Source organism: Chenopodium album, chromosome 8 (assembly GCF_948465745.1).
Source record: "Chenopodium album chromosome 8, dcCheAlbu1.1, whole genome shotgun sequence".
Lineage (NCBI taxonomy): Eukaryota > Viridiplantae > Streptophyta > Magnoliopsida > Caryophyllales > Amaranthaceae > Chenopodium > Chenopodium album.
The window spans coordinates 18,783,497-18,798,328 of NC_137841.1; the positions used below are offsets into that span (position 1 = coordinate 18,783,497).

At 33.5% G+C, this 14,832-nt stretch overlaps 1 protein-coding gene across 1 annotated transcript; it reads right to left on the reverse strand.

Moving 5' to 3' along the window:
- Positions 1 to 347: 347 nt before the first annotated feature.
- Positions 348 to 11,247, reverse strand: LOC145641748 (serine carboxypeptidase-like 25). Its single transcript, XM_081692686.1, has 8 exons — positions 10,896 to 11,247; positions 5,213 to 5,416; positions 2,027 to 2,202; positions 1,649 to 1,936; positions 1,430 to 1,560; positions 1,242 to 1,337; positions 1,011 to 1,116; positions 348 to 886 (listed from the first exon to the last, which is right to left on the reverse strand). Exons 1-8 carry the CDS (start codon positions 11,167 to 11,169, stop codon positions 743 to 745), a joined length of 1,419 nt encoding a protein of 472 aa, XP_081548812.1. The 5' UTR covers positions 11,170 to 11,247; the 3' UTR covers positions 348 to 742.
- Positions 11,248 to 14,832: the final 3,585 nt, after the last annotated feature.

A 14,832-nucleotide genomic window follows, 5' to 3' on the forward strand; every position in this document is an offset into this window, starting at 1 on the left:
CAGTATTCAGATTGAAGTTCGTTAGGTGCAGTATTTGAATCATCTTCCAATTTCTTGAAGACTGAATTTAAGATGTATACAAAGTGTGTTTTGAGTCTTTTTACTAGAACAATTGATTGTTTGAGTCTTTTGACTGGAAAAACAATTGTACAAGACTTGAAATTGTAGTGTCAAAACTAGGTAATGCCTGGTCAATGCACGCTTCTTTTTTACTTTTAATAAAACGAAATTCTACAACCAATTGATAACTATCCATTGATAACAAATGTATCATAAAATATTTATCACCCCTTTAGTCCTTTACTATAAGGAAGAAACTTTAGGACAAAAACTGTCTCGAGACTTCATTATGGAGCACTTCATATAATTTACTTCGTGTTAAGCTGCACACGGGCTATAATTTGGAAAAATAAATGTTTTTTAGGCTTCTAATTCTCAAGCCAAATATTTCATACATCATCCACCTATCACTATCACTATCACTATCACAATCACAATCACAAGAACAAAGAAAAAATCCCCAATTTAAATGATACACTTACTTAACCAATTGAAATTTTGAAGTCTTTAAAAGAGCTAAAGCCTTTTCTAATTGCACCCTATTTAATTTTTGTAAATCAACATGTTATTATCCAAACAATTTTCTTCTTGTTTGTTATAAAGGATTGTGTCACGAAATCATACCACCACTTTTGGTGACAATGAATTTCTAATATATTGCTGATGCTAAACCATGTTAAGATCAAGACTTACTGAGAGGCTTGTCTCTCAAAAATGCTCTAAATAGCTCAAGGGCCACTCTTGGCTTGAACAACGGCACTTCGTGCCCTGCTCCTCTTACTGTCGCAAATGTTAGCCTCTCGTATACCTCTGTCCATCCTCCAACCTTGAAAAAAATACATTACAAAACAATTAGGCATATCATATGATATTTTGTTACTTGGAGTACTGTTATATAAATGGCCGTTATATAAATTATGCAATAAGTTGGAGCGCGTTTTTTTACTAACCTGTTTCTTAACATACCAAGGATACCATGGAATTTTAACTTTCATCTTCAATTGTGCAAGAGAATACCTAGTAGCTGTTACTGGCACCACTGAATCCACATCTCCACTGCAATTCATAAAGATTTGAATAAATGATAGTAAAAACCGCGCATTCTCCTGTAATGAATTTAACAGCATAATTCTGAAGCAATGCATTACTTATCATAGTTATATCAAAACAAATTTGTATACCTGAATACCCAGATTCGTATACCAGCTGCCATCAGCTGGCGATAAACAGGAAGAATCGAGGCCTCACTGTCATTCCAGTTCCTATTCAAAGTTTCGCTGTATAGAAAGAAACTCAAAATTCACAACTCTGCTTGATATATTACAGATTAATGTGTGTATTTACAGCTAAACAATTGAATTAACCTCACCTGCAGGCAGTCCACTTATACGGAATTTTAGTGGTATTAGCGTGCAGAGCCTTCTGCACGTCTGGCCTGTTGTAGTATTTTTCAGCATACTTTTCGGTACATGGATCATACCCAGATAACTTTCTCAAAATCTGACAGGTATCAAAGAAAAAACTCACTGATGTAACACAATTTTCAGACATATACTGGTATAATAATCAATCTAAGACTCGAACTTACATGATGAGGACGGTGAGGCAACTTCATGCTCCTGTGGGTTGAAACAGCAGCAGAGCCATCAGAGTTATTGCAAGGTGGTGCATAAATGTTGTACTGATCGATATTGCCAAATTCTTTATCCATGGCATAAGAATACAGTGTTTCACATTCGTCAGAGTTCTTTGCCCGGTGAAAATCACAAGTGTTAACTAGTTGATGAAACGTTTTATCAGAGATCATGGCGTGACTCCACCAATATGTCACAGTCCCTAAGTTGTCGTAGTAGTTGTCTGTAACAGCATTTCCAACCTGCAGTTCAAGAATGTACATGTATAAAAACTTGAACTCAGAACTGAAATGAACATGTCAAGGGGCAAAAATTGATGCAAGCATATTTACCATTATTCCTTTGAGATTTAGGGGATGCTTGGAAATTGAATTGTAGCTTAAAATTTCCCTGGCCAACTGAGGGACGTAATGTCCAGCATAGCTCTCACCGGTTATGTATATTTCTCGATGCTTGTAGCGTTGGAACCGGTTCATCCAATGGACCAAGAATACCAAGGAGTCCCTGGCTGAATAGCATTAAGAGTTTGAGACCAATTTGTTAGTTCAAAATGCAAAAGAAGTAGAACTTTATAACCATACAAATGTCACAAGTACTTATGCATTTCAAATTTTATACTTAAAATTGTATAATATCTAAAACTAGACCATTAGAAGTTCTATACTAGAAAAAATTGGCAGATTCATACTTCATTTATTCATATAATCTTAATACAATAATAAGGTCCAAATTGTTTTACAATGAAGCACTAGTGAAGTTGTACATAATTAGTTTGGAACTTCAGATTTAAACTCAAGTAACATCATTAAATTTGTAACTAACCACAATGTGTTCAAAATTTCAATCACATTCACATCAAATTGAAACCGAAAAAAATGACAAATTCAATCATTCACAAGTTCGCGTGATTAAGTACATAATATTTTTTTCCCCCACAACTTTCATATACTACCTCCGTTTCATTTTTTTGCAACTTTGGAATATTTTTCTCTCTTAAATAATGGCCAAAGTTGCAAAAAACATGAAACGGAGGTAATAAATTAAACCAACAACGGGCTTATAGGAACAAGTTATGTTTAAAATTTTGAGAAACAATGTCTAGGAAAAAATAGAGAAAACCATACTAAACAAGTATTTTACTTTCCTTATTTAACATAAAAAACTCTTTCTAAAATGATTCGATTAAAACGAATTGATTAGTAAACAAGGAAAATGTCTTAATATAGTTATCATGTGGGATACATACGTAATATTTCTTCTGTCAATTTTTAGTCACACCGTACCACACAAACCCAGAAACTCTCCAAAATGAGACAAATAAAATATAATGTTAAGAATGTGACATTTCCAAAGGACAAATTAATCATTTTTCTACATGTTTGAACAATAAATTAGGTAGTTGGGTGTATGATATTCATGTGTCATCTTTGATTCTAGATCATGAGATTTAATTACATGAGCCCACTATTGAGAAAATCCGTAGGACCCATATTCAAGCCCAATCTTTATCTCATTACTACTTAACATTCATTTCTTCGTCAAAAAATAAAAATCACTTCTGTTAGTCATGTCACGTGGGAAAATGTATGGTGATTACTTATGATTGATAAGGAATATAGGAAAATATATTATTGTGATATATTTTCCATATATATCTTATGATATTATATTTAGGATAATAATATATCTTAGTGATATTTTAAGATAGATTTATGGAAGTTTATATGATAGAGTTTATATTGTGTAGGTTATCTTATGTAGGCTATAAATATTAGCCAAGATCATCAATACAATTCAAGCTATTCTCTCATAAATAATTTAGCAGAATGAAACACTAAAACCTAACATTATAAATGCTAATATGGTGACTTTTATTCAAACTAACCTCTTATAATTTTTTGCATTGTAACAATTTCTCTTAATGTGAACGCATTAAGTGCATTTACAAATTACGGAGTACAATAAAAAATGCTTATACGATGTTGTGTTACTTCCCTTGTTAAGAAGTTCGTGAGGCTTTTGTTATATTCCTATCAATTTTTAGTAGACACATTATGCTTTCAAATTATTGCTTGATGATTAATTAGAAATTAGTGAAGTGAGTTGAAAACTACCTCCGTTATATATAACTACCTCCGTTTCATATTATTTGTAACGATTAGACATTTTTCTTCTTTACTTTATATCAAATCGTTTTAAGTAATATGAAGCGCAGGTAGTATTTGCAAGGATAAGACATGTTATACTCACATTTTATGTTTAGTCGTAATAATATAGACCTGAGGTAATATTTCATATTACAAGGTATATACTCAGTATATGCCAAGAGGGCATGTTACATCGGTCCCAAAGAAAATGTAAGTGGAGCAACTTAAACGTGATAATGGTATGGGCTATTTTGGCTTGGTGGGGCTGATCCACGCTCAGCAAATGCGTCGTCCTTGAATCTTTGGTAGCATGCGTAGAATTTGTAACTCTATCGTTTAGAAATATCTTTCAAAAGTTTTTTCTTTTTTAATACTCTTTTTTTGGATGCTAGTGTAACCACTTTTAACAGTTTTTAGACTTTTAACATGTTACTGTCAACAATATCAACGATATCAACATAACATATGATAGTACACACTAATGGTCTAGTGATTAAGAATTTAATACTAAATCGATTGTTTGTTGGTATAGTGTTGATTGAGGTTGCACTTTGTTGAGAAAATTGCGTATTCGATCCCCCCACCAATAATTAGAAAAGGACTAGAACAAAACTACACAAAACTGGAACCTTAATCTAGATTAACCCAAATCCAAAGGTTGAGCCAAATTAGAACAACCAAAAAAAAAAAAGAATTTAAGACTAAGATCGAGCAGTTCAAATTGAATCCGTTTTATATTGCACACCCATCCCCCACCACTGCCACTACCTCGCCACTTGTCGAGCAGCCGGCAACCACCATCCCCCGGCGCCGGCGACCCTCCCCCATCCATTCCCCGACGCCGGCGACTCTATCTGTTCCCTCTTTTTTCCCATCTAATATTTGATAGTTATAACTTATTATCTGACCACTAGTATCTAATTTCTGACAATTAAGATTTTTTTTTTTCTGTTTCATATTATTTACAACAATTAGACATTATTCTTCTTTATTTTATGTCAGATCGTTGCAAATATTATGAAACGGAGGTAATACTTTTTTTATTTGCATCACTTGAAAATGCGTGGAGTTGAGAATGGATTTGGTATAATATAATAATAATGTGAGTAAATGAATAATTTATCTTGATAAAAGTAATGTGAAGACCGAAACTGAAAGTATGTGAGATGGAGTAGTGGGGACATAAAAGAGAGAAATGATAAATTAATTTGAGTAGGGTTTAAAGTAAGAAAGAAAAATAATAAAATATGGTATAAAGTTAATTAATATACTTCTATATAAAAGTGATGCACATGAAAATAAAATAAAAAATAAAAAAAACGGAGGGGAACTTAATAATTGAGAGAATACGATAGGGATAAGATGTCTTACCAGTGCGACGGTCACCAGTATCATAGAGATCAGACGACGTATTGGAGTAAGAGAAGCCAACACCAGCAGGAGTTTCAAGGAATAGAAGGTTTGCATCCAAATTCCAAGAGAATTTGTTCATGTACAATCCTGATGATGTCTTATTTATCTTAAATGGCCCTATCTCTTCCGATGCACCGTACGCCACTGACGAACATCCTGGCCCTGTTGCACCCAATGTTAATTAAACTTTTATACATCTGCATTAGCATTAGATACTACGTAGTAGTTACGTACTTACATACAATGCACTACTTTTAATTACATCAATCATAGGATAACTAATTATCGATTAGTAGTAATTAGAAAATGATACAGCTAGATAAGCTTACGTGGCTGCCAGGTACACTCGCGTGCAAGTAGCCATGTTCAACAAGTATTATGTGTGAGGGCACCATAATTCTAGTCGATACAAATTAAACATCATCACACTTATGAGTTTCGATAATTAGCTTTAACTTTTAGTTGAGTTTTTACTCCATTGTATATATTAAACAAAAAAAAAAACATCTTTTGATCGAAAAATTAGAGAGGCAAGACTTCCTTTATGTACATGCCGAATTTAAAGCTAAAATACATCTTTATATCAATAGGAAAAGATAAGCACGCTTAGATGGACAAAAACAGTTCAAGAAAAAATTGACAATTTGACATACAAGGAGCACATGCATATCTTTTTAAATAGATGTGGAATTGTGGACGCATTTATGCTGTTGCATTCATGATTGCTCTTTGTTTGCTAGATTTTGTAGGTATCCTTAAAGAGAGAATATACCTTTGTTGCAATATTATTCATTAATCATTATTTCCGAACTACACAGTCTAAAGAACAGTTTGCAACTTACACAAGAAGGTTAGGTTAATGGAATAATGGTGATTGTAACAATAATCTAGTCAAAAAATTTTGCTCAACAAAATCTCACTATCAGTATTTTTCCTAAAACCATATGCTTACAATATGCGAGAAGTATTCACTACAAGGAGTAAAACACGTTCTAGTGTATGTAAATGTGTTATGCATGCAAAAGATATAAAGTGAATGGGAATATAAAAAATTTGTTTAAGGTTACCAAATAGAAAAGTTTACTGTATTGTAGTTTTAAGATATAGTAAATGTACTTTGTATTACACATGTTTTTGTCAAGTAAGACATGTTTAATAAGTTAGACAGAACAATTATGAATCTTCGGTCCTCATAAGTCACAACCAACATTTGATTGGTCCAAGAAACCAACTATTCCTTTTTGCCAGAGAATTTATACTATGAACATAGTGAAACATACTACGTATAAGATTGTTGGATGCATAATAAGTTTCCACCTTAATTTTGATCAATTTAACTAATTTTAAATCAAAAAAATGATTTAGATGTTCACATGCATATACTTCGTATATTATAAGTTATAACAATTTCTTTATACACGAGGAAATTAAAAGGTGTTACATATCATAATTTATTTCATGCAAGAGCATGATAGTAATATATATTTGAGAAATAATGATTTAAACTAATTTAAATTAGGATAACACTAAATTTCGCATACTATTATTCTTCAATATGAGTGCATAGTTAATTCATGAAAAAAATCACTTTGTACATTGTATAATTTATAACCCTAGTGGTCAATTTGATGGATTCAATATTATAATAGGCCAACAATAACAACCTAGTAAGTAGTAACTCTACCTACCTATGGGTCAATAAAACATTTACCAATAAAACACCCTAACAAGCGAATTGTACATACTCTGTTCCCTAAATATTGTAAGATGAGAATGACATATAGATTTTAAAAACACAAGAGAGATAGAGAGGAACAAAGATAGAAACTCATATAGTCATGTGATAAAGAGAATAATGAAAGGAAAAAAAAAGTTGCAAAACTTTCCAAATTAGTAATTGTTACAATATTTGTGGAACGAACAAAGTATAATTTAAAAACCATCTGACTACGGAGTATGATGTAGCCTAGCCTGACGATATGAGTTTCGAAATACTAAAGATAAGATTGGATAATAAATAGAGGTAGTTACTCATAGCTTGCACCAGCTAAAGTAACGTTATATCAATGTAATAGTTAGCTAAAAGCTAATGCATTGATCATATGCACCTAAAAAGCTAAGGGTGCACCTCTCAATCTCATCAGCAAGCAAGTCAGATTATGAACATTACAATAAATGAGATCGTGATTTATATTTGGTTGCTCAGCAAAGCATTGAATTTGTCTGATTATAACAACATGCATCATGTTTAATGCATTATATTCAGTCATTGTTTTCTGGACACACCCATTTCTCTCATCAAGTGGTTAGGTCATTACTTATTTATTTTCTACTTATACATTTTGCGGTGATGTGGGAATTGGAATAAATGTTAACAACAATTATCGGCCAATTACGATGCCGCCATATATAATTGTCAAATAGTCCGTACAATCCCCTCTAATTCAAAATTAATCACTGTATTTATATTTATGCCACGCTATTTTATAAGTAAAAATAAGGTTTTTTTAAAATTCAATAATTAATTTATTAATATAATTAGGGTCAGGTCCCAATTGACCCCAATAAATAAGGTCCCTCTCTGCGTACAATTATCATAGATTCATAGAAGAGTGGGAAGAAAAAATTTGTGTTGTACACTTGTACGACATCTATTTGAAAAGTTGGACATATAAGACTATAATCACTTTTTCTGTTTTTCACCATTTTACCTATATATAAGGAAAGATGCTTCTCACGGATTATGTAGCCAGGGAATTGGAATTTAACCCTTTAACTTAAATAAACAAATAAATCATGAACGAGATTCTGTTATCTTCAGCTTATTTTCATTTCAGTTCAGTTTCATTCCATTTCTAATTTCCTCCTCTCATAAAATATTCATTTCAGTTCTAATTAATTCAGTTCAACTCACTTCAATTCATTTCAATAAATCTAAATAGTCCTTAAATAAAAAATAACTTTCTTTCAAACAACAAAAACTTTTGCATGCCCCCGGTTTACAATAATTTTAGTGTACATCGAATATTTTGCGAAAAGTGACCCTTTTTTCTTATAAAAGTGACCCTTTTGTTTTTTTTACAAAACTGACCCATATTTTCATAAAAGTGGTCCTTTTTCACAAAAGTGACCCATTTTTTTTCACAAAAGTAACCCTTTATTTTCACAAAAGTAACCCTTTTCATACATAAACGTTGCCCAATCTATCCAAAAAGTTACCCTTTCATACATAAACGTTACCCTTTTTTACCCACAAAAGTTATCATTTTCATGCATAAAAGTCGAAGTAACTCTTTAATGCACAAAAGTGATGAACCCCATAAAATCACATAAGTTACCCTACAAAAATTACTTGTAATTTTTTTTTTTTGAGTAAAACACTGAAAAATTAATGAATTTAATTAAAAATATACGAATAAAAAGATTAAAAAAAACAAAGCAGAATTAAATTCAAACAAGTTCAATTTCGCCGTTTAGATTAGTAGATTTGTCTTCTCTTCATAAGCTTAAAATTTACCAGTTTAATCTAAAACTGAAGAAGTAAAAAAGAACACTCAAATTTGATGGAAGAAAAAAATTGCTTGAACCACCAAAGAAAATGGAAGAAAGAAGTACAATAGTTCATCAATGGAGAGGATCGAGAGAGGAAAAATCCAGGAGAATTGAAAGAATCTTTGAAAGTAGGGAAATGAGGTAAAAGAAGTATTGTGAGGGGATGAGAGAAAATGGAATATAGAGTAAAAAAATGAGTTACTCACAAACCCACACTTGCTTTATACGGTCCGATTTACAATGAATTTATAGTAAACCGGCATTTTTTTAAAGTTTGTGTTCAAACAAAACAAGTTCGCCAAATTGGTTGGCCTTCTGCCAAAATTTAGATGTCACATCTCTATATTATGTGAGTAATAAATGTTAGAAATAGGCATCTAATAAAGGGAGAAAGTAGTTTTTTTTTTCTTCTAGTAGCAATAAAAAGTTGCATATATAAAACACATTATTTTCTTTTATTATTAAATACCATTGACCATCATCAAAATATTTAATATCGCATCAATCGATCCAATTAGGGCATGTTCTATTCAGCTTATTTTCATTTCAGTTCATCTCCAATAAGTATAGTTCATTTCAGTTCAGTTATTAATTTCCTTCTCTTATAAAATATTCAGTTCATTTCATTTCAGTTCTTAATTTTCTTCTCTCATAAAATATTTAGTTCACTTCAGTTCAGGTCCAATAAATTCAATTCAGTTAAAAGCTCAATTAATCATAATAGGCCCTTAATTAAGGAGAAACATTTTTGAAAATACAGATTTGACTTTTGACCCTATTCGTTTTTAGAGTTTTTCAAAGCTTTTACTCTGTATTTTGAAAGTTCCATCAAGAGCATAAATTTTTATTTAATAAAAAACGTTTTACATAAACAGTTACGATTTTGACTAACTTAAAATATACTCCGTAGTAATTGGTAATTATACGTTGGATTGAAAGAGAAAAAAAAAAAAAAAAATCCTCCAGCAGTGCACTAAACAAAAATTAAACTCCTAATGCAGAAAATTTTAAATTGATGTTAAAAACTAAAATTTTGAAACCAGCATTTATAATTTGAGCGGGCTGAGATTTCAAATTTGTTGGGTATTTTTCAAGTGGTAGATGTGAATAGAGTGAGAGTTACGTGGGGACAATTTTGCATTATTTCCCCTTTCATTTTCACTTAATAGTGGATACCACTATACTGTACTACAGTGCAGTACTGCAGAGGAGTTATAGTGTTATACCAAATTACAAAGGGTGAATATGGAGGGGTTTAAATTCGGGTTGGGTTGGGTCGGGTCTAGTTGGGTTAGTTTGGGTTTGGGTTTAAATTATGTTAAATAAATGTGTTCATACAGGTCCAAATATGTAACAATTCTAGTTGGATTGTTCAACAGTTCAAGTAGTTTACTCTGTTCGAGTTAGTAATTGACACCTTTAAGTGAAAATATATCCATTTTTTTTAACAATTCAAGTAAATAAACACTTAAAGATACCTTTCTCTCGAAGGGTATACCTACTAGGAGAAAAAGTTCTTCCATACTAATTGTAAAAGGCTCAATGTTTAACACAATTTTTTTTTATCAATCTATTGCTACATGTATATAGTTTATGTTTGACACGTGTGAAAAAGACTGTCGGAAAATATGTAAAATGATAGCTTAATTAACTCTAAGAAGTTACTCAAACAAAACTTAAGCTACTTCTAAAATATGAGATTAGCATGCAGAAATTCAACTAAATATAAAATCACTAATTTATGACTTTATGCCCTTAAAATCCAATAATTTTATATACAAGTTTACACTATACAATAACTCCTCAATAGTCAATATTAAATGAGATGTGAAATCATATTTCCTTTTCCTCAAAATTTAATAAAACAGTTCTATTTTCACTTAACCAAATTTAATTTATTACTCTCATAAAAAATCAAAAATAAAAAATTATCATGACTTTAGGTACATTTGTATATTCATACAATCATACATACTCCCTAGTCCCTCCTCCAAGATTAATGGTCACATTCACAAAGTAATTAAACCCCGTGCACATAATTCAAAGGTAATAGGAGTATAAGAGTAAAGAGATCGATCAAGAAGATTACCTCCGTTGAGCCAAATGACTAAGGGCTTAGAAAGAGGGTTGGAAACAGCTTCAGTGAGCCAATAAAAGAGGGATCTTCCAGCAACATGATTAACCGTTACATAACCTGAAAATTGCTGAAATGTTACTTTAGGTTGACCAGGAAGTGATATTATACGATCTGCTTCTTCTTCATCTCTTAGTTTATGGCTAATTCCTATACCAAAATATAGTATGAATAACACTAGCATTACTTGTCTCTTTTTTTCCATTATTATCAAGGTTTTTTTCTTCATAAAAAAGAATGAAATTAATTTAGTGGAAAAATATAGGGGAATTTGAAGAAGAAAGAAGGAAGTTGGTCAGTTTTTTTTTTCCTTGTTTTTTTGTAATTTAGGAGGGGAAGTGAATCGTGTGCCAATAAATAGGGGCATAAAAGGGTCTATCATTTATTTGGTTCCAAAACAATATCTTGTTTTTATTAAATTATTTAATATTGTAGTGAAAAGTTTAGCAGCTTTTACTCAAATGTAGATTTGACCTTTCGAATTCTCAACTTGTTGTACGTCAAAGTTATCTTTCATCTTGTAGCTTTTGAAGTTTATTTTTATTTATTTATTTTTTTTGAGAAAGGATACAAACAGATTACGTAGAAATACTAAAGCAAATAAAATTAATCGCCGCTTCTCCGCAATTTGATGAGCTCGATGAACGAGCCGACGATCCACCTTATGAATACAACAATACTGAAAGGTTGAGCCAAGTTGTTGAATCTTGCGGATAAGCTAAAGGTAAGCCACATTACCTCGTCCATCCCCCCGAAGAAGGGTGACAAAATTATATGAGTCAATAAAAATCGTGACAGAATGATACAGTCGGTCGAAAGCCCATTGTAGCCCGTACAAGCAAGCCAAAGCCTCCGCATGTAAAGGTGACGTACAAACCCCGAAGTTACTTCCTTCAATGATTCGATCATCCAACGGATCATCATTATCCAAGCACCAACCCATCCCAGCATGTTGAGAGTCTTGGAACCAAGCACCATCAATTTGTAGTGAAACTAACGTCCCCCCTGGGTACTCCGATTGAGATGAGCTTAGTAAAACCCAGGCGGAATAGTGGCTCCTGTGTCACCTCCCGCAACATTAGGGGAAGAAGCAGCGTCAGCCGAGGAAACAAAGACTGAATGAGTATCCATGACCTTCGCAAACTGTGAATTAAAGGGTCTGGAAGCAGAAGACTCCCTAAAGATCCTAGAATTCTTACATAACTACAAACTCCAAAGCGTACCGACAAAGGTACTTAAGCAAGCACTGGAAGCCACTACAAGAAAATAACCTTTTCGTAGCGATTATTTTAACCTTTAGTATCGATTGTAATTGCAACAAAAAGCTTTCCCAACGAATGGTCATTCGATACAATATCCCCCGTTGCCTTAGCCTTTAGTAGTGGTTTTCAATATCGCTGGGGTTGGCCTCAATAATCGATACGAAAAACTATATCCAATCGTGGTGATTATTGTAGCGATTACAATCGCTATAAATGTTTAACTCATTTTCTTCAAAAAAAAAAAACATGCGTATGATCTTTACAAGATTCGAACATGCAACCTCAAACTCTTATATTAAATGTTTCACCAATAAGCTATGACATATTTTATGTATTCTTTGTCAAACAATATTTATATATCTAGTGTTGAAAAGGCTTTTCGTATCGATTTTTAGGATTTAGTGGCGATTGTAAATGATACGATTTCTCATAATTATATAAATGTGTAAAAATAGTGTGGATATGTATTATTATGCTTTCCGTATCGATTTTATATGGGAAAACCATGGCGATTGTAAAAATGATACGACATCCTTAATTATTTCACAAACATACTTGCATATTGTAGCGAATGAACAATCGCTACGAAATAATCGCTACGAAAAGTGATTTTTGGCCCATCCTGACTAATAAAAAGTCGGATATAATCTTGGATCCAATCTGAAAGAGAAAGGTCTCCATTAAATTCTGAGCGGATACCGAGGCATCCACACCTCCAAACTGAGCGTGCATTAAAGCACATTCGAAATAGATGCTGAAATCCTCTAGTTCTGACTAACAGAGGTCACAAAATACATCTTGAACCGGAACACCTCTGTGATGGAGTTTCGCCTTAACCGCTAGAGCCCGATGCAACAGTTTCCATAGGAACAACTTCCATTTAGGTTATAACTGGAAAGACCAAAGAACTTTCCAGAAAAACTCTGAAGAAGACAGTGTGGAAGCCAGAGAAAGTTGTTGTTGAAGCATTGCACGGGGTAGACGCCCAATAACGAAAATCTTCCTGAGTCGAATCAGGGGCCTTTGATGCAAGGATTTTAGAGGCATCCGCAAGCTGAAAACATTCGTTCACTTTCGCAGAATCCCACCCCATTGATAGAGGATGGATGAAAAAACTGACTGAATGAGCTGCTGCAGCAGTAACTGTAGTTCCAGGTTTAAACTCAGGAATGCGACCGTTGACCCACTTAGCCGACCCAGCTATAGTAGACCGGCCATTACCGATTTTCCAGTTACAGCCCTGTTTTAATAGTGTGTCCGCCATAAGTAACCCCCGTAGACCGTACGAATGACGCCCAAAAAGTAGACACACTGTGCGGATTGTTGGAAAGAAAAGTCGTACGAGCACCGAAAACTTTGGAAACTAGAAGTTGCGGGTTGGAAAAGAGTCTCCAAACTTGTTTCATGAGCAACGCCTTATTTAAGGATGAAAAACAGCGAATGCCCAACCCACCAATGCCACGAGGAAGATGCGTGGTGTCCTTGTTAACCCAATGCATACCTTTAGTATCAGAATGCACCCAGAAGAAGCGCATAATTAAGGAATCAATTTTCCCAATAACAGAGACCGGTAACTCATAGCAAGAGAGAACATGGGACGCCATTGCAACAAGGATAGAGTTAATGAAAATCAACTTTTGCGATTGTGAAAGCCTAACTGCATTCAAACTATTAATTCTTCCACTGATTTTGTCGACGATGAATTGGATGTGGTCTTTTTTCTTCCCGACGAAATCAATCGAGGCCCCGAGGTGATGATCAAAAACCTGAACATGCTTCATTTGGAATATCGCTTTGAACTCTGCCTGAGAGGAGGCCCAAATATTGGGGATAAACTTTATCTAGGACTTTGACAGGTTTAGATCTTCTCCCGAAATCTTAGTAAACCGTTGAATGATCTGCATGATATTTAAACAAGAAGCAGATGTTGCTCGGAAGAAGATAAGAGCGTCATCCGCAAAGAACAAATGCGAGATAGAGGGGCTGGCTCTGGACAGCTTGATTCCTTGAAAAAGTTTTAAATCCTGTCTCAAATGCAACATACGAGAGAAGATATCCATACAGAATAGGAAAAGATATGGAGAGATAGGATCACCTTGAAGAAGACCTAATTGAGGTCTAAATGTATCCGAGGTAGTACCATTGATTAGAGATTTGTAAGTAACCGTAGCTAGGCATTATTGGATCATCTGCAACCAACGGTCCGGGAAGCCATAGGCTTTAAGGACCTGTAGAAGAAAACTCCAGTAAACTCTGTCATAAGCTTTACCCATATAAATTTTGATTGAAGCAAGCCAATTAATGCCAGTTTTGGAACATTTGATTTTTTCCATTAACTCATGACTCAGTAAAATATTATCCGTCAGAACGCGGCCTTGAACAAAGGCGTGCTGAGAATCTGAGATTAGAAGAGGGAGAAACTGGTGCAATCTGGCCACCAAGCATTTATACGCGCACTTGTACATTGTGTTACACAGGCTAATAGGACGTAAATGCCCCATCTCAGTCGGGTTACTAATCTTAGGAATCATAACAAGAAGCGACTGATTCCATTCTTTCAAAAGAAACCCCGTTTGAAAGAAACTTTGAATACCCAAAACCAATGAATCTCCTATAACGTCCCAATGTGT

Coding starts and splice junctions, on each gene's coding strand:
- LOC145641748 (XM_081692686.1), bottom strand. CDS start 11,169: ATGAAGAAAAAAACCTTGATAATAATGGAAAAAAAGAGACAAGTAATG. Junction 5,417..10,895: donor AGTCATTTGGCTCAACGGAG/GTAATCTTCTTG, acceptor TGGGTGCAACAG/GGCCAGGATGTTCGTCAGTG. Junction 1,338..1,429: donor TATAAGTGGACTGCCTGCAG/GTGAGGTTAATT, acceptor CTTTCTATACAG/CGAAACTTTGAATAGGAACT.